The 15,378-nt window shown below is 51.1% G+C and overlaps 1 protein-coding gene across 2 annotated transcripts; it reads left to right on the forward strand.

Annotated features, from left to right (window-relative positions):
* The first annotated feature begins 180 nt into the window (after window positions 1-180).
* Window positions 181-13,115, forward strand: CARD19 (caspase recruitment domain family member 19). Of its 2 annotated transcripts, XM_084794338.1 has the most exons (6): window positions 181-314; window positions 8,146-8,288; window positions 10,742-10,895; window positions 12,104-12,163; window positions 12,314-12,385; window positions 12,830-13,115. In XM_084794338.1, the coding sequence occupies exons 1-6, from the start codon at window positions 308-310 to the stop codon at window positions 12,943-12,945; spliced, it is 552 nt and encodes a 183-aa protein (XP_084650464.1). In that variant the 5' UTR covers window positions 181-307; the 3' UTR covers window positions 12,946-13,115. The 2 variants fall into 2 exon arrangements, with proteins under 2 accessions (XP_084650464.1, XP_084650465.1); XM_084794339.1 differs by lacking the exon at window positions 12,104-12,163.
* Window positions 13,116-15,378: the final 2,263 nt, after the last annotated feature.

The following is a 15,378-nucleotide window of genomic DNA, read 5'->3' on the forward strand; positions in this document are numbered from 1 at the left end:
TAGAATTCCTGGCGTCCCCGGAACCTAGGATGCCAGGGGGCGTGGTTCTGAGAGGGGCGTGGTTTAGAGTAGGGAACTTTGTTTTAGAGCCCAGCCCGCCCCGCAGCGGACGTGTCCCGAGAGTTCCAAACGGAGAGGGGCGTGGCTAACTGGAGGGAGGGGCTGGGGCTAGAGACGCCGTCGCCGTCGTTGGGCGGGTCCTATAGGGAGGAGGCGGGGCTTAGGGCCGGGCCTGCAGGCGGCGGTCGTCGGGTAGGGCCTGGCGGCGGACAGCCTAGGACAGCGGGGCGGCGCCGTGTCCTCCGCCATGACAGGTGGGCGCAGGGCCAGGTGGGCGACGGGAGCCGAGTGACCTTGGCGTCAGCTGGCGCCTGCAACCCGGGCATAGCGGTGCGCGGTGGCGGGGTGTCCCGGGCTCTGCGCGGCTGGCCCGGGGCGCCAGGGGTCTCGGGTGCGGAGTGGGGGGCAGTCGCGGTCCAAGGAGGCAGAGCAGCAGGTGAGCGTCCTCGCTGCATCGACTGCACCTGTGGAGCGGGCGGTGCCTCGTGGCGGGATGGATCTGAGAGAGGGAAATGGTGTTCATCGCCAGCCTGAGACTCTAGAGCGGCATTTGCACACATCCCCGCGTAGGCGGGACCCGCGCTGCGAACTTGGACAGCAAGTAGTACCAAAGAGACGCCCATGCTTCCCGCTTGCTGGGGATCGGGGAGTGTTCGAAACCCCAGCCATATCCCTTACTCTAGACGGGTCTAGGGAATTCGGAGTCGATAACTGGATCTCTGTTCACCAGGCTTGGTAGCCCAAGCCCAACCCTTTGCCCTGGGGACTCGCCCACTTTATTCCTGATCCCAGCGGGACACAGTGACATTGCTGTGCTGAGTTTTCCCTGCAAAAGAATGCTAGGAGGATGAGTTAGTGAGGGACCTCCGCTGACGGAGAGCCTGGGAAAGTGTGGAGGCTTCCAGAGGCCACACTTTGTTTTCTGGGAGTCTCACTCTTAATGCACTCTTATGTTTGATGTGGCAGAGGTCACCAGGGATGTCCCAGAGAGTTGGGGTAGTCACAGAAGTAGCCGGAGTCAGCATTGGTGGTGCACAAAAATAAGACCTCATGGCTGCACCCTGGTGACTTCCAGAAGCGGCTAGAGGAGACCCCAGCTACCACTCTTTCCCGTTTGTCATCCCTTCAGGACCTTCTTGTTTGAGGCTGCAATTTCTGAGTTATTGACTGTGCACAGAGCCCTGCTTGAGTCCCTTATATGCTCGCTTGTTTAAGAATGGCTGTGTGGGGACGTCAGAGATATTATCATGTCTGTGTAGGAATTTGGGAGATAAAATCTTAGGTTGGGTAAGTGACCCCAGACCACTCCGTGGCCAGTGGTAAGAGCAGAATGGGAGCCCTGGCCTCAGCTTTCATGCCTGGACCCTGCCCTGCCTTTGGCTTCCCAGATCCTCCAGGAAGTTCCTCAGGATGTGTGGGACAGATCTCAGCTGTGTTGGTCTCCAAGGGCCCATTGCAGAGACAGGATGCCGGTGGAGAATGAGGCGTCCCACCTCCAGGCCACCAGGCAGTGGGCGTGGGTGGAGGCGTGGGCTCTAACTGGGAGGACACAGCCAGGCTCTGACTGTGGCAAAGATGCTCTTTTCTCTCTGCCATCTACTTGCTGGTGGTTTTTGTACTTCTCACCACCCTTACTTTTTTCTGGTGGGAGATGGAGACTGAAAAAAAGAAGCCGGAGGAGGTTGGATGGGCAGTCCTGAGGCCACACACAGGTCCATTCTTCTTGGCTCAGTGCCCTAGTGTGCTAGCTGGGAGGGGTGGGGGTGTCTGCTGCCCCTCCCCCATCTGTGTCTCTGTCTGTCTGTCTGTCTGTCTGTGTCCCTCCCTCTCTCTCTCTGTATGTGTGTGTGTGTGTGTGTGTGTGTGTGTGTGTGTGTGTTGGTGGCTATAGAACACTGAAGATTGTGTCTTCACAGAATCGGTAGTGGCCTATGGAGTGAGTGATCTTAGCCAAACCAAGTACTTATAACAAGAACTCCTGGGAGAGATTCAGAGGGGAGTTGATGTCCACCTTCCGGACCCCAGGAGAGTGACTGGTGAATTCTTGGAAGGGGGCAGAACAAGCAGGCATGAATCAGCAAGGTCTTCTCAGCCTACTGCATGGGTCATGATTCTATGGCTGTGAGCTGCAGACAGAAGGTTAGCCAGGTGCTTCAGCACCCCAAGTGCCAGGATGCGGACTTAGGTCTGGGCTGCAGAAGTTCAAGATGAGGTGATAGAGCTGTGCTCCTGGTACCAGCTGGGGAGGAGGGAGAGGCTCATGGATTCTGCACAGTGATCCGACTCCCTTTATCTAGTGAAGACATTCCTGGCCTTGTTTACCAGAGCCTGGTATCCTGGCAGGGCCTTGCCTGAGTCTCCGTGATACCCAATGGCTGCCTGTATGTGGTTGCAAGCAGAGCTTAGAGCCACAGGAAGCACAGGAAGTAGACTGCTCTAAAGCTGCTGGCCTCAACCCTGGGCTGGGCCACCCGTGGCAGGTGACTCACAGGGCTCCTGTGAGTCATGGCTTCTGGGCAGCAGAGGCCCATCTTGGCTAGCGGCTCTCAGGGTAGGAGGAGGGCACTATGAGGCGTTGGCCACTGTTCACCAGCAGACCTCGCCTTTGCACCTTGGACTGCAGCCCACTCATTGGAGAGCTGTTCAGTGAGTGCCTACTGTGTGTGCAGCCCTGTACACACTGGTACAACGTGAAGACAGCTGGACTGGGCTTCCTGTCTGGAAGAGAGCAGACCTCTGAAGTCACAGTGATCCAGATGTTGATGACAGAAACAGACTGTCATCACCAGGCAGCCCCATTGTGGCTATGTTGCCTCCAGGCTGATGGCAGTCTTATAACCTTACTGTGCCTTCATTTTCCTCCCTGAAAGTGGGGCCGTTGCAGAGCTGGTGGGAGGATGGAGGTTATTATAAATGGAACCACAAAATGTCTGACCCGTGGACTGCTCTGTGAGTTGGCTCAGTGTTCATCTGAACTCTCTAATGAGATGCTACAGGCACTGGGGCACCTGGCAATGTGGCAGGTCACTGGGTGCCCCTGGGCTGTTGGTAAGTGTGTCTTCTACACACACTGTCAGGGGCTGGGCCAGTATTCTCAGTCCACAGCTGCCATGATGAGGTGATGCTGATGACCTCACATGGGGATGTGATGGCTGAAGAGCCTAAGTGTGGGCCTTGGGGGAGCAATGGCTTTAAACCAGTACAGCCCAGACCCGATTCTCTGAGAGTAGATTCCTGGGCCAACAATGTGTTTATGGGGTCTTTGGTGGATGCACTCCCACTGTTACACTCTGAGCTCCTGAAAGACACCTCCAAGCATAGGGTGGGCGCACTGATAGGCTGTGCCCATCTGGGTTGAGCAGGATTGTCACCTTCTGCGGTGGGAGAGTGCAGGCAGCAGCAGACAGACCATCCCAGAGGAAGTAGCAGGGGAACTAAGATGTGAGGAAGGTAGCCTGTTCATTCCATACCCAGGCATGAAGGCAGAGACAGTGCCCACTTTTCCTGACATGGTGACCCTATTCCATAAAAACCCAACCTCCCTAATCCAGTTGCAAGCAGATACACTGGTGTTAGATTTATTTTCTGCCTATGAGTATTTTGCATACATGAATGTATGTGCAGCACATGTGTGCCTGGTGCCAAGAAGAAGAAGCTATCAGATGCCCAGGAAATGGAGCTATAGCCCATTGTGAGCCACCATGTTCTCTTTAGAGCTACAGGTGCTCGTAACTACTGAGCCACCTCTCTAGCCCCTGCACTTGCTTTTGTTGTTGTTGTTCTTGTTTGTTTGTTTCCAGACAGGGTCTCTCTGTTTGTTTATCTGGACTCACTTCATAGACCAAGCTAGCCTCGAACAAACAGAGATCTGTCTACCTCCTCTTCCCTAGTACTGGCATTAAAGGCATAAGCCACCACCACAGCCCAGCTCTGCACTTGCTTTTTTTTTTTTTTTCCTTTTTGAGACAGGTTTTCTCTGTGTAGCCTTGGCTGTCCTGGACTCACTTTGTAGACCTGGCTGGCCTTGGACTCACATCGATCCACCTACCTCTGCCTCCCGAGTGCTGGGCTTAAAGGCGTGCGCCACCATGCCGGGCCCTCTGCACTTGCTTTTAAAGAACACCTGCATACACTATGACAAATGCCTGCACCTGTGCAAGCATTAGCAAGGCAGTATCTGGATGGTCCTGTGACTCAGAGAGATCCTTTGGGCTTTTTCTCAAATAGTCTATCCCAACTCAGGCTTGCTCTACGTTTCCATGACTCCCTCCTCCTGCCCCAGATTTTCCACACACATCAACAGTGGGATTTTCCAAATAAATTTACTTTACTTATTTGATTCATTTCTTTTGAGCCAAAGTCTTTCCTTGCTGCCCCTGATGCCTCACTTTCTCCAATAGCTAGGACTACGGGTATATACTGCCCAGCTCTGGGCTTTGTTTAGGAGGACAGTTGACTGATGATTGAACAAATGGACCATCCTTCCCTCCCTCACGTCATTACTATTTTGTATCAATTTGTTATTATTGGCTGAAGCCTAGACTCCGCATTGGCATTCCCGCCTTGTGTTGGACATTCTGTGGCTTTGACAAATGCTTTCTGCCAGCACACAGAATAGCTTCACTGCCCAAAACTCCCATGTGCCCTGCTTACTCATCCTCCCTCCCTCCCTCCTCATGCCTGGCAAGCACTGCTCTTATTTTCTGCAGTGTGGCGTAATTAGAGCCATAAGTAGTGGGCTTTTTTTTTTAATTTTAAAAATTTATTATTTATACAGTATTCTGCCTCCATGTGTGCCTGCATGCCAGTAGAGGGGACCAGATCTCGTTATACGTGGTTGTGGTTGTGAGCCACTACACGGTTGGTGGGAATTGAACTCAGGACCTTTGGAAGAACAGACAGTGTTCTTTTTTTTTTTTTTTGCATTTTTTCTCCTTTATTAATTTATTCTTGTTACATCTCAATGGTTATCCCATCCCTTGTATCCCCCCATTCTTCCCTCCCTCCCATTTTCCCCTTATTCCCCTCCCCTATGACTGTTCCTGAGGGGGATTACCTCCTCCTGTATATGCTCATAGGGTATCAAGTCTCTTCTTGGTAACCTGCTGTCCTTCCTCTGAGTGCCACCAGGTCTCCCCCTCCAGGGGACATGGTCAAAGGTGAGGCACCAGAGTATGTGAGAAAGTCATATGCCACTCTCCACTCTACTGTGGAGTGTGTTCTGTCCATTGTCTAGATCTGGGTAGGGGTTTAAGGTTTACCACCTGTATTGTCCTTGGCTGGTGCCTTAGTTTGAGCGGGAACCCTGGGCCCAAATCTGCCTATCATAATGTTCTACTTGTAGGTTTCTAGGACCCTCTCAGACAGTGTTCTTAACCTCTGGGCCATCTCTCAAGTTGAGGGGCTTTTCAGACAAGCTCTTTCACTTAGTAATGTGGGTTTACAGCTCCTCCATACCATTCCATGTTGCTCATTTGTTTATCTTTTGCAGTGCTGAAGACTGACCCCAAGACCTTGTGTGTGCTAGGCAAGCTGTCTACCACTGAATTGTATCTTCACCATTTTTTATTTTGACATAAGGCCTCACTAAGTTGCCCAAGCAGGCATTGAGGTTGGAGTAAGCTTCTGTCTCAGGATAGATTATCTTTACTCCCACATCTTATGGTGTGTGTGTGTGTGTGTGTGTGTGTGTGTGTGTGTGTGTGTGAGAGAGAGAGAGAGAGAGAGAGAGAGAGAGAGAGCGCACATTCGTATCACAAACACATAGAGAAGTCCATTGTCTTCACCTACTTTTTTCCCCTTCTGAGACAAGGTTCTCTGTGTGGCCTTGCCTGACCTGGACTCACTGTAGACCAGGCTGGCCTCGAACTCACAGAGATCTGCCTGCCTCTGCCTCTCTGGGATTAAAGCAGCATGCCACCATGCCCTGCTACCTTCTCCCTTTTTAAAGACAGAGTCTCTTCTGTACACTGCTATGTGTGACAGGCTAGATGCCCCATGAGCTGCTGGTGATTCCCCTGTCTCCACCATAGCTTTTGAGGCAGGATCCCAAGAGTTCCCCAGTTCAGCTAGGCCCCCTGTCTAGTGAGCTCAAGAGATTTGCCTGTCCCCACTTCCTCAGTGCTGGAATTACAGGTGTATGCCCACACTCCCGGGTTTATTGGAATTCCGAGGAATTTAACCCCGGTCCCCATACCTGTGCACAGCTCCAAGCCCAACTGAGCCATCCTCTTCATGGCCTCTTTTTGTTTGTCTCATTTTTGGTTTTTTGGTCTCACATTATTTAGCCTAGAACTCATAATCCTCCTGCCTCAACGTTCCATAATGCTAAAACTACAACTGCACATCACCTGCCATCCTGTTGTCATTCCTGATGTTAGTAATGGGACTCGTTTTTGTCAGTCTAGCTAAATGTCCATTGAATTCTTGACCTTTCAGTGAATAAACTGTGGTTTTGTGGATGTTTCCCTTCTATAAATGTTCTCTTCTCTCGATGATCTTCACCCTAATCTGCTTTCCCCTTCTTCTTTTGGCTTTTGTTTGACTTTCCTAGTTTTTCTCCCTGCTGCCCTTGCAACTTGCTTGTCTTTTTAACGGTTGGTGAGGTGTAGTGTTAGACCATGAATTTTAGCTTCTTTTTGAGGCAAGGTTTCACTATGAACTATGTAATTCCAGTTAGTCCAAGCTCTCGAGGTAGATTAAGGTGGCCTCAAGCCCATGGAAATCTACCGCTCTGCCTGGGGAGTGGTTGGATTAAAGTGTGTACCACCCCTGGCCCAAGCTTGCTCTTATAAATGTACACCGGACATTTTTAAAGGGACATGTGGATGTCCCTTCTCCCTCCCAGAGATGTGCTTGCTCTGGCCCTTGCGTTTTGGTGTTTGTTTCTCATTTGTCTCAAAGCTGTTTTCAGGTTGTTTTATGGTTTCATTTTGACCTATTAATTGTTTAATTCTCAGAGATGTGTGAACTCTGGTGGTATTGGTCTCTAGCTTCATGTCACATGACCAGAAAAGAGCCTCTGTTTTAAATGCTTTTGAATATATTCAGACTTTCTGTGTGGCCTAGGATCTGCTTGTTTTGTGACTTAGAGTACGGGTGGTGTTTTCTGTGCATGTCTTTGAGGTACAGTTTACAGTATTGTTCAAGTCTTCCATTTCCTTATTGATCTTTTATCTGCTAGTCTGGTCCATTGTTTAAAGTGGTGGTTAACGTCTGTGAATGTTACAGAGCTGCCTGTTTCTCCCTTCATGTCCACCAATATTTCCTCATATTTGTGCTGTGATACTTAGTGCTTATGTGTGTACAGTTGTTCCATATTCCTGATGAATTAACCTTTTATTAACATAGTTTTTAATCTCTTGTACCAGTTTTGACTTAAAGTCTCTTTTCTAATACTAATACAGCCATTCCTGCTCTGTTTTGGTTTCTGTTTACAATTAAGTGTGTCCAACTTACACCTATGCACCACATATGGGTGGACGTGACTGAGGACAGCTGTGAATGTGGCCCAACACAAAATCATAAACTTACTTAAAGCATTATGAGATTGTTTTTGAACATAATGTTTGTGCATGACAACTTCCCATATTCAAATGTCAAAACGTTGGACACACCTAAGTCAAATGTCTTTTTTCCTCCTTTCACTTTCAGCCTATCTGTGCCTTAGCCCTTTACTGAGCATCTTGTCAGTATTTAGTTGGATCATATATTCCTAAGGCCGTTCTACCAATCTTTGTCTTTTGAGTAGAAAGTTTAACCTATTTACATTTAAAGTAGTTGTTGAAAAGAAAAATTTTACCTCTGCCATTTGTGTTTTGTAGATGTTTTAGCCTTTTCAGACCTTGTTTCTTCCTTTCCTGATTTCTTTTGTATTCAGTTAAATTTCTTTGTGGTAGCATTTGATTCTCTTATTTATTTTGTGTATGTTTTATAGCTATCTTCTTTGTGGTTAACATGAAAGTTGCAGGTGCACCCTCCAGAGAGACTGTTGCCCTTCCATCAGGTGTGACCCCTAAGGGTGCCATCTTTGGTCCCTTGTGAGGCGGTGCTGGCTCACCCTCTTGCTATCCCCATGTGTTCTAGATCAGACCTACTGTGACCGGCTGGTACAAGACACACCTTTCCTGACAGGACAGGGTCGCCTGAGTGAGCACCAGGTGGACAGGATCATCCTCCAGCTGAACCGCTACTACCCACAAGTCCTTACCAACAAGGAGGCAGAAAAGGTGCTGAGGGGTGAGCTGGACCAGGGCACCTCTTGGGCACCTCCCCTCTCTGAGCTGGGAGAATGGGCACAGGCCCTGAGTTGCTTTTCCCAGGAATGGCACAGCAGGCCCTTTAGGACCTCACAGCAGCCACCTGGGCTTGGGCCGATCCTGTGGATTCAGGTCATCAGCTCTTTATGCCTCAGTCCCTTCAGATGTTCTAGTGGCTGCTGTTCCCTTCCAGAATTTTCAGGAGGTGATATGTAGTGTCTTCATTAGGGCTGCTGTCGCTGTGATAAACACCATTTGGGGAGGAACAGTTTTATTTGACTTATGTTTCCACATCCGTAATTTGTCACTGAAGGAGACAGGACAGGAACTGAAGCAGGGCAGGAACCTGCAGGCAGGAGCTGAGGCAGAGGCATGGAGGGTGCTGCTTACGGGATTGCTCCTCATGGCTTGCTCAGCCTGCTTTCTTATGGAACCCAGGACCACCAGCCTAGGGATGGCCCCACCCACCGTGGGCTGGGCCCTCCCACATTAATGCTCTACAGGTTGGTTTACAGCCTAATCTTACTGGGCATTTTCTCAAATGTGGTTCCTTCTCAGATGACTCTAACCTGTGTCAAGTTGATATAAAATTATCCATTACAACATGTCAACACATAACAACATAAAAAGCATAGTGGGGCGGGGGACAGCGAGGAAGGAGGGCTCACAAACCTGAACCTGGAGCTGGGCATATGGCTAGGTTGTAAAACGCTTCTTGTGTGAACATGAGGACTTGAATTTGGGTCCCCGAACCTATAACCCCAACAGACATAGAGACAGGTAGATAGAGGCCAGGGGCTTGCTGGCCAAAACGGGGAATGCCAGGTTCAGTGCGAGACTCTGTCTCAAAAAAGTAAGGTGCATCTGACATCACCCTCTGGCCTCTGCATACACCCACATGGGTGAGCGTACACACACACACACACACACACACACACACACACACACACACACACACCACCTACTGTCTGGACCTACTGTCACTCTGGGTCCACAAAGTAAGTGATGACTCCCTGTTTTTTCCTCCTCTTCATTCTTCATGTGTTTGTAAGGCCAAAAGGCCCAGCCTGTACTAAGTGAGCAGTGGAGGCTGACCCCACCCACATCCAAGCCTACTCTGCCCTGCTAGGTGGCCTTCAGGGGAGCTGGTCCCACTGGGAGCCTCAGCGCCCCATCTGTGAAATAGGCAAGCCATCCCACTTGGTCCGGGGGCTCGGCTGTAGCCTGGCCCCCCTGAGCCAGGTGACGAGTTGCCAAGCACACGCTTTCTGGATCATCCCTGGTTCTTACCCACATCCCTACAAATAGCTGAACTCATCACCCCATTTCATGAAGTGGACTCCCAAGGCCTTGTTCCTCAGGCCTCACAGCTACAGACACCATAACGGCTCTGCTGGTTATGGAATTTCAGATGTCATCCTTGGGCTTTGTGTCACAAGGGCTAATCCTGTCTAATCTCTTCAGGCCTGAAGAAGGGGACCCTGAGAAGGAAGCCCCAGTTTTGAGGGAGAAGGGATGAGAGTTGGGCCTGGCCCTCCCCAAGTTTCAGCACATGTCTCTGGCAGTGTCACCAAGACTGGAGGAACAGGCTAGGACAGTGAGTGCCAGAGACCCACTAGACTTTTGGGGGTCCATTCCATACCCTGCTCCTGTTCACCCCTTTTGGGTAACCACAGATGATTTCCTTTCTGGGAGGTTGTCTCAAGGCAGGCAGAGTTGGGCGGAGAGAGACGCCAGGTGAACTTGGGTTGTCTGTCAACTCAAACATTACAGTGTGAATCACACAGGGATTTTTAAAGGCCCAAATTCGTCTCATTGTAGTACAAGAGCTTCAGACTTTTATACCCTCAAGGGGGCGGAGCCCTTCTCACAGCCCTGCAGGCTCCTGTTATCTCAGGTCAATTTTCAGCTATAGCCACCAGGCGGCAGCACCAGACCACAGCCTCCTAGTTCTGGGCTGGGTGCCAAGTGGTCTGTCCACTGACCTTCCCAACCACATCAGAAGAAACTGTTCTTAACTAGCTTTTGAGTTGTCAGACTCAGTGTTCCTACAAGCTGAAAAAGAATAGCGACGGTCACGTATGCCACCATTCCTTCTCTGTAACAACCTCAGCACTTGAGATTCTTGTCTTGTTACAGAAACAGCCCCAGAGGCCTCGTGGGGAGGAACTACTAAAGTCTCATCACTTAGGGTGATGTCCCCCACACCTTGCTTTCTTGATGACCTCTCCCAGTCCGTTGAACTGACAACACAAATATTAGCCAAGACTTAGCCTGCAAGTAACTGTTCCAGGGTTCGGTGCCACACGGGTGGTATGAGGCATTGTGAGGGCTCTGAATCAGCCTGTGGCACTGAGGCTGGGGTCCTGAGCACCTGCCTCTCTGCTGCCCCCTCCAGCCTACCCCCTTTCTTCTGCCCCCAGTTCCGGAACCCCAAGGCATCCCTGCGTGTGCGGCTCTGTGACCTCCTGAGCCACCTACAGCAGCGTGGGGAGCGGCCCTGTCAGGAATTCTACCGAGCACTGTACATCCATGCCCAGCCCCTCCACAGCCACCTGCCCAGCCGCTCCACTCCTCGTAAGTCCCGCCCCCATATTCCTACCTGCAGCATCCCCATCCCTCCTCCACGATCACCCAGGGAGAATAGCACACGCTGACATGCCAGTCTGTCTCTCCCCTCCCTCTTCTCTGACATTCCCCTCCCCGTGCCACTTTTCACCGGAAGTCGCTGTTCCTCGCATTAGGTCTGCCTTCCCTTGTTAACTATGGCTGCGTCTTCGTCTTCAAGTTTATAGCAGCTTCATTCTCACCTCTCTGTGCTGCTCCTTCGGCCACCCCAGCAGAGTTAGCAAGCCCACTGTAGACGGACCCCAAGTCTGTGTCTGCCTTTTGTATCCTCTAGTCTATTCACGTGAGGGGCTTTACAGCGCATCCTTGGGTGTAGGTGTGGGTGGTAGGTGAGAGACAAGGCGATCTCAAAGCCCCAGGTAATATGTGGGTCCCAAAGGTTTGAGGGAGTGGGGCAGATCACTGGAGCTGCTGGGACCTGGATATTCACTGCTGGGCCAGTGTGCCCTGCTCAGTTCCAGAGTTCTCTGCTTGAGGACCTGAGGGGAAAATGCTGCTGCTCCAGACTAGAAAGATGGGGTGACTCTGCCCATGAGTTCAGCTTGGACTCTAGACTGGTTCTCTGAAATCCTAGAGTCTTTTTTTCCAGACCTCACATGACACAGTGTGGAGACTTGAGGACAGAGTGAACAGGCTCCCCCCTCTCATCTCTACCGCAAGCAGGTCACTGGGTCCTTTAGAACCCAGCTGGAGCCAAACCACATCTCTACTGGAAGTAAAGCACCTTTTGTGGTTCCCAGGTGCCCCAGGGCCTGTATGGCACGTCATCTGCCTGCTAACCTCCTGGAGAAGTCTGGGGGAAAGCTCTGGCCTGTGCATCTGTTGTGGCAGCCTCTACAATGCCAGCAGCTGGCTCTTGATAGTGTAAATTTGTCCTGCATTTAATGACTTGTGGCAAAGAAGGTACTCGCTACTCTACACCTATGATGTCACAGAAACTGGGCCAAAGACAACCCAAATTTATGCAGTTTCTCTGGAAAGCTGACTTCACTACATCACCAGCTAGGCCTGCTGAGGGTACCCAGGACAGTGACCATGAAGAAATATGAGCAAGCCTGTTACCTTCAGGAGACAAAGGCTGCCTTGAGGTTCCCTGGGGGACAACCCCACTCTCAGCTCAGCCCTCCACTAACCATCATTTGTAATTTTGTTTCCAGAGAACTCAGATTGCAGAGAGCTGGACTGGGTCAGCGAGAGCCGCGAACTGAGTGACAGGGGTAACGGCCCCGCCACCTCCTCTCTCTTTTTCCCTTTCCCTCAGGGCTCTGTCTGTGTCCCAGGGGCTTCTCCATCCCACACTGGGCTTTCTTTTAGGGGACAGGTCCCTCTTAGTGCTCACCAGCTCACTCACATTTCTTTCTCCCCAGGACCCATGAGCTTCCTGGCAGGCTTAGGCTTGGCAGCTGGCCTGGCACTCCTCCTCTACTGCTGCCCGCCAGGTGAGTACAGGCTTCCCCCAAGCCCCTAAGCAGACATGGGAATTGGAGGGTGACAGTGTAGCAAGAAGCCAGCAGAATTGACAATCAGAGAGCCCTTCCTGTGGGGAGGCCTTAGAGGCTTTACAAGCCCAACCCCATGGAAGCCTGCAGTTTGCAGCCAGCCTTGCCTGCTCTAACTCTCCTGTCCTGTGATGCCTGAGCTTGTTATGTGGGAAGGCCTTTGGGGATAAGGCCAGGTATAGGCTTAAACAGCCTTGTACTGAGGGTAATGGGCTCTGGGCTCATAGCCTGTTCTGGTCCTTGAACCCAAATGCGAAGACCATGTGTGAGTAGGGGGTAAGAGCAGAGCCATTGGCCAGCCTGCTTCACCTCAGAGGAGCTGGGACAGAGTTCCCCTTCATGGCTTCTCCTTGGATTACTAGTTCTCTCCCCGTTGTCTTCCAGACCCCAAAGTGCTGCCTGGGACCCGTCGCATCCTTGCCTTCTCACCCGTCATCATTGACAGGCATGTCAGCCGCTACCTGCTGGCCTTCCTGGCAGATGACCTCGGAGGGCTCTGATGAACCCAGACCCTGGGCCTTACCTGCTACTTAACCAAAGAATCCCCTGGCCACCTGTTGTGGGGCTTGTACTTCTTTTTCTAAATACTTCTTTTTCATTATTTATAATTTCTACGAGAACACATCACCTTCGCTGTTCAAGGTGCTTAATATTAAATGTCCAAGCACTCTCTCTGTGTCATGTCTTCTTGAGTTGAGGGTGTGTGTGTGTGCGTGTGTCTGTCTGTCTGTCTGTCTCTGACTCTTTGTGTGTCTCTTGTGTGTCTGTGTGTGTGTGTGTGTGTCAATATGTATGTGTCAGTGTGTATGTGTCTCTCTGCATGTCTGTTTCTGCGTGTTAGTTAATGTTTTAACAATGACTGCTCACCTAGGACTGGCCTAGGTGCTCTTGGCTTTGAGTCTAGCCTTGTCCCAGGGACATCCTTCTCAGGTACCCACAGCATTCCATTCTCTTCTTATTAGACACCATCATCTTCTCAAGACAGGCCACACCATCCCCACCCCTTTACCATATACCCTACATAACCCCACTTGGTTACCACATACCCCACACCATCCCCACCCCCTTATCACATACCCCACACCATCCCCACCCCCTTTACCAGATACATGCCCTAGTCCCCTCTCCTGCTGTATCTTAGACTTCCTGGTTCTTCCTGCCTGGGTGTCCTTGGTTGCTCCATCACCTGGTCCTGCTCAAGCGCACAGGCCAAGGGAGGGGATAACGGCAGTCCCTCCCTGTTGCTGATTGAATCCCAGGCCTCGCCACTGGTTGTTAGGATAGCAATAGGTGACGAATCTGGGAGGACCAACACTCAGAAATAGTAGTTCTCTTGAAAGCCTCAGAAAATGTGTACCTTTGTCCTTACTTTTCCAATAAGGAAGTGAGCCATTGGCATTGCTACCCAGTCAGGACAAAAGGAGATGGCTATGTCTGAGCCCAGTCCATCTTGTCCTTGTATTCCCTTCCTGTAACGAAGGAAGCCTTGTAGTCCCATCTTGCTCTCTGGGTCCTCTGTCTGCTGGTCACTGTCCTGTCATCAAGTCTGAGCTCCCCCATGCCCTGTTCAGCCACTATGCCCTGGAAACTAAAGTCCTAATGGAGCCGGGCCCTTGAATCCAGATCCTATCCAATATCAAGTGTAGGCATGGAGTCAGTGCTGCCCTGAATAGGCTGGGTGTGGCTGAGACCAGGCCTCGGCTGTGCACGACATCATAAGAAACACAGTGTTTGCCACGGATCCAAGTAGAAGGGCATCTGGGTAGAACAAGCAGTTCATAGAACAGTCAGGATCCTTAAGAGATGAAAAAAGTCATGGTAGTTTTGAGGTCCTCCGCACTGGTTCTTCCCAAGCCTTTCTGGGACCTCATCCAGCTGTTCATGCCTCCTAGATGCAGGGTCCCTGTCTGTCTAGTCCCTTGTCTGAGGAACTCTATCCATCCTGTCTCGGGATCTGTCCTGGAAAGGTCAGATGGATGTGGTGGCAGGAGGGTGAACACACAAAGCTGGCTGCTCTGCCTTTGCCTCCCACCTCTCACCCCTCCTCTCCACCTTGCCCCTACCTTCTGCTGTGTGAATTACACTGCCTGGGGCTGGGGTGCGTGGACACCCTCTAGCCCTCCACTGCTAGCTACTCCATGCCTGGGATCCCCCAACTACCCTCATCTTACAGATGAGGAAACAGGCCAGAGCCAAGGCCACACAGCAGAAAAGAGGCCAACATGAGGCTATGCCCTTCCTCCATACCACAGTGGGCTGTTCTCACCTCATTAGTGCAATGCACACCTTTGACCACGTCATCACTAAGGTTCTGTTCTTGAAGGAGATACAAACAACACCAAGTGCTCCTCCTGAGGTCCCCGAAACAAACCAAGGTAGGATTCTACCAAAGTTCACTCTGGAGGGCTAACGGGTTGAGTGGACTATTTACAGGGGGTGGGTGAGGGATTATGGGCAGAAGCATAAGGGGGGCATTAAACAGCTACACTGGAAGTCCTGCACCCAGCATAGATACCCCCCCCCCATGAACACGCAGATGGCACTTCCTTCCCCACATTTATGCTCAAGGCTGTCCCCTAGATCCTGCAGGCGTGCGCAGTTGGCACAATTGCATACATATGATTGGAGGTGTGGCTGTATACTCATGGGCGGGCACAATGACTCTTCCCACCCCTTCCTTCTATGAGCAAAGTCAACAGTGGACAAGCCCAGCTGTGTGAGCTTTTGTGAGCAGTTGCAGTCAAACTACTGAAGATGGCGGTGGTTTGGGGCAGAAGGTAGTCCCGGATGGCAGCATGCATACAAACTTACATACATGTGCACAGTAGTCTGTACAGACATGCTCATGCTGTATATGTGTACATGTCCACTCACATGTATGTCATATGTGCACATGCACAGGGCCGTTTGCATGCACACTCATTCATATAAGA

The sequence above is a fragment of the Acomys minous genome, assembly GCF_964271855.1.
Source record: "Acomys minous genome assembly, chromosome: 9".
In the NCBI taxonomy this organism is placed as follows: Eukaryota; Metazoa; Chordata; class Mammalia; order Rodentia; family Muridae; genus Acomys; species Acomys minous.

Coding starts and splice junctions, on each gene's coding strand:
- CARD19 (XM_084794338.1), top strand. Junction 12,164..12,313: donor CCGCGAACTGAGTGACAGGG/GTAACGGCCCCG, acceptor CTTTCTCCCCAG/GACCCATGAGCTTCCTGGCA. Junction 12,386..12,829: donor CCTCTACTGCTGCCCGCCAG/GTGAGTACAGGC, acceptor GTTGTCTTCCAG/ACCCCAAAGTGCTGCCTGGG.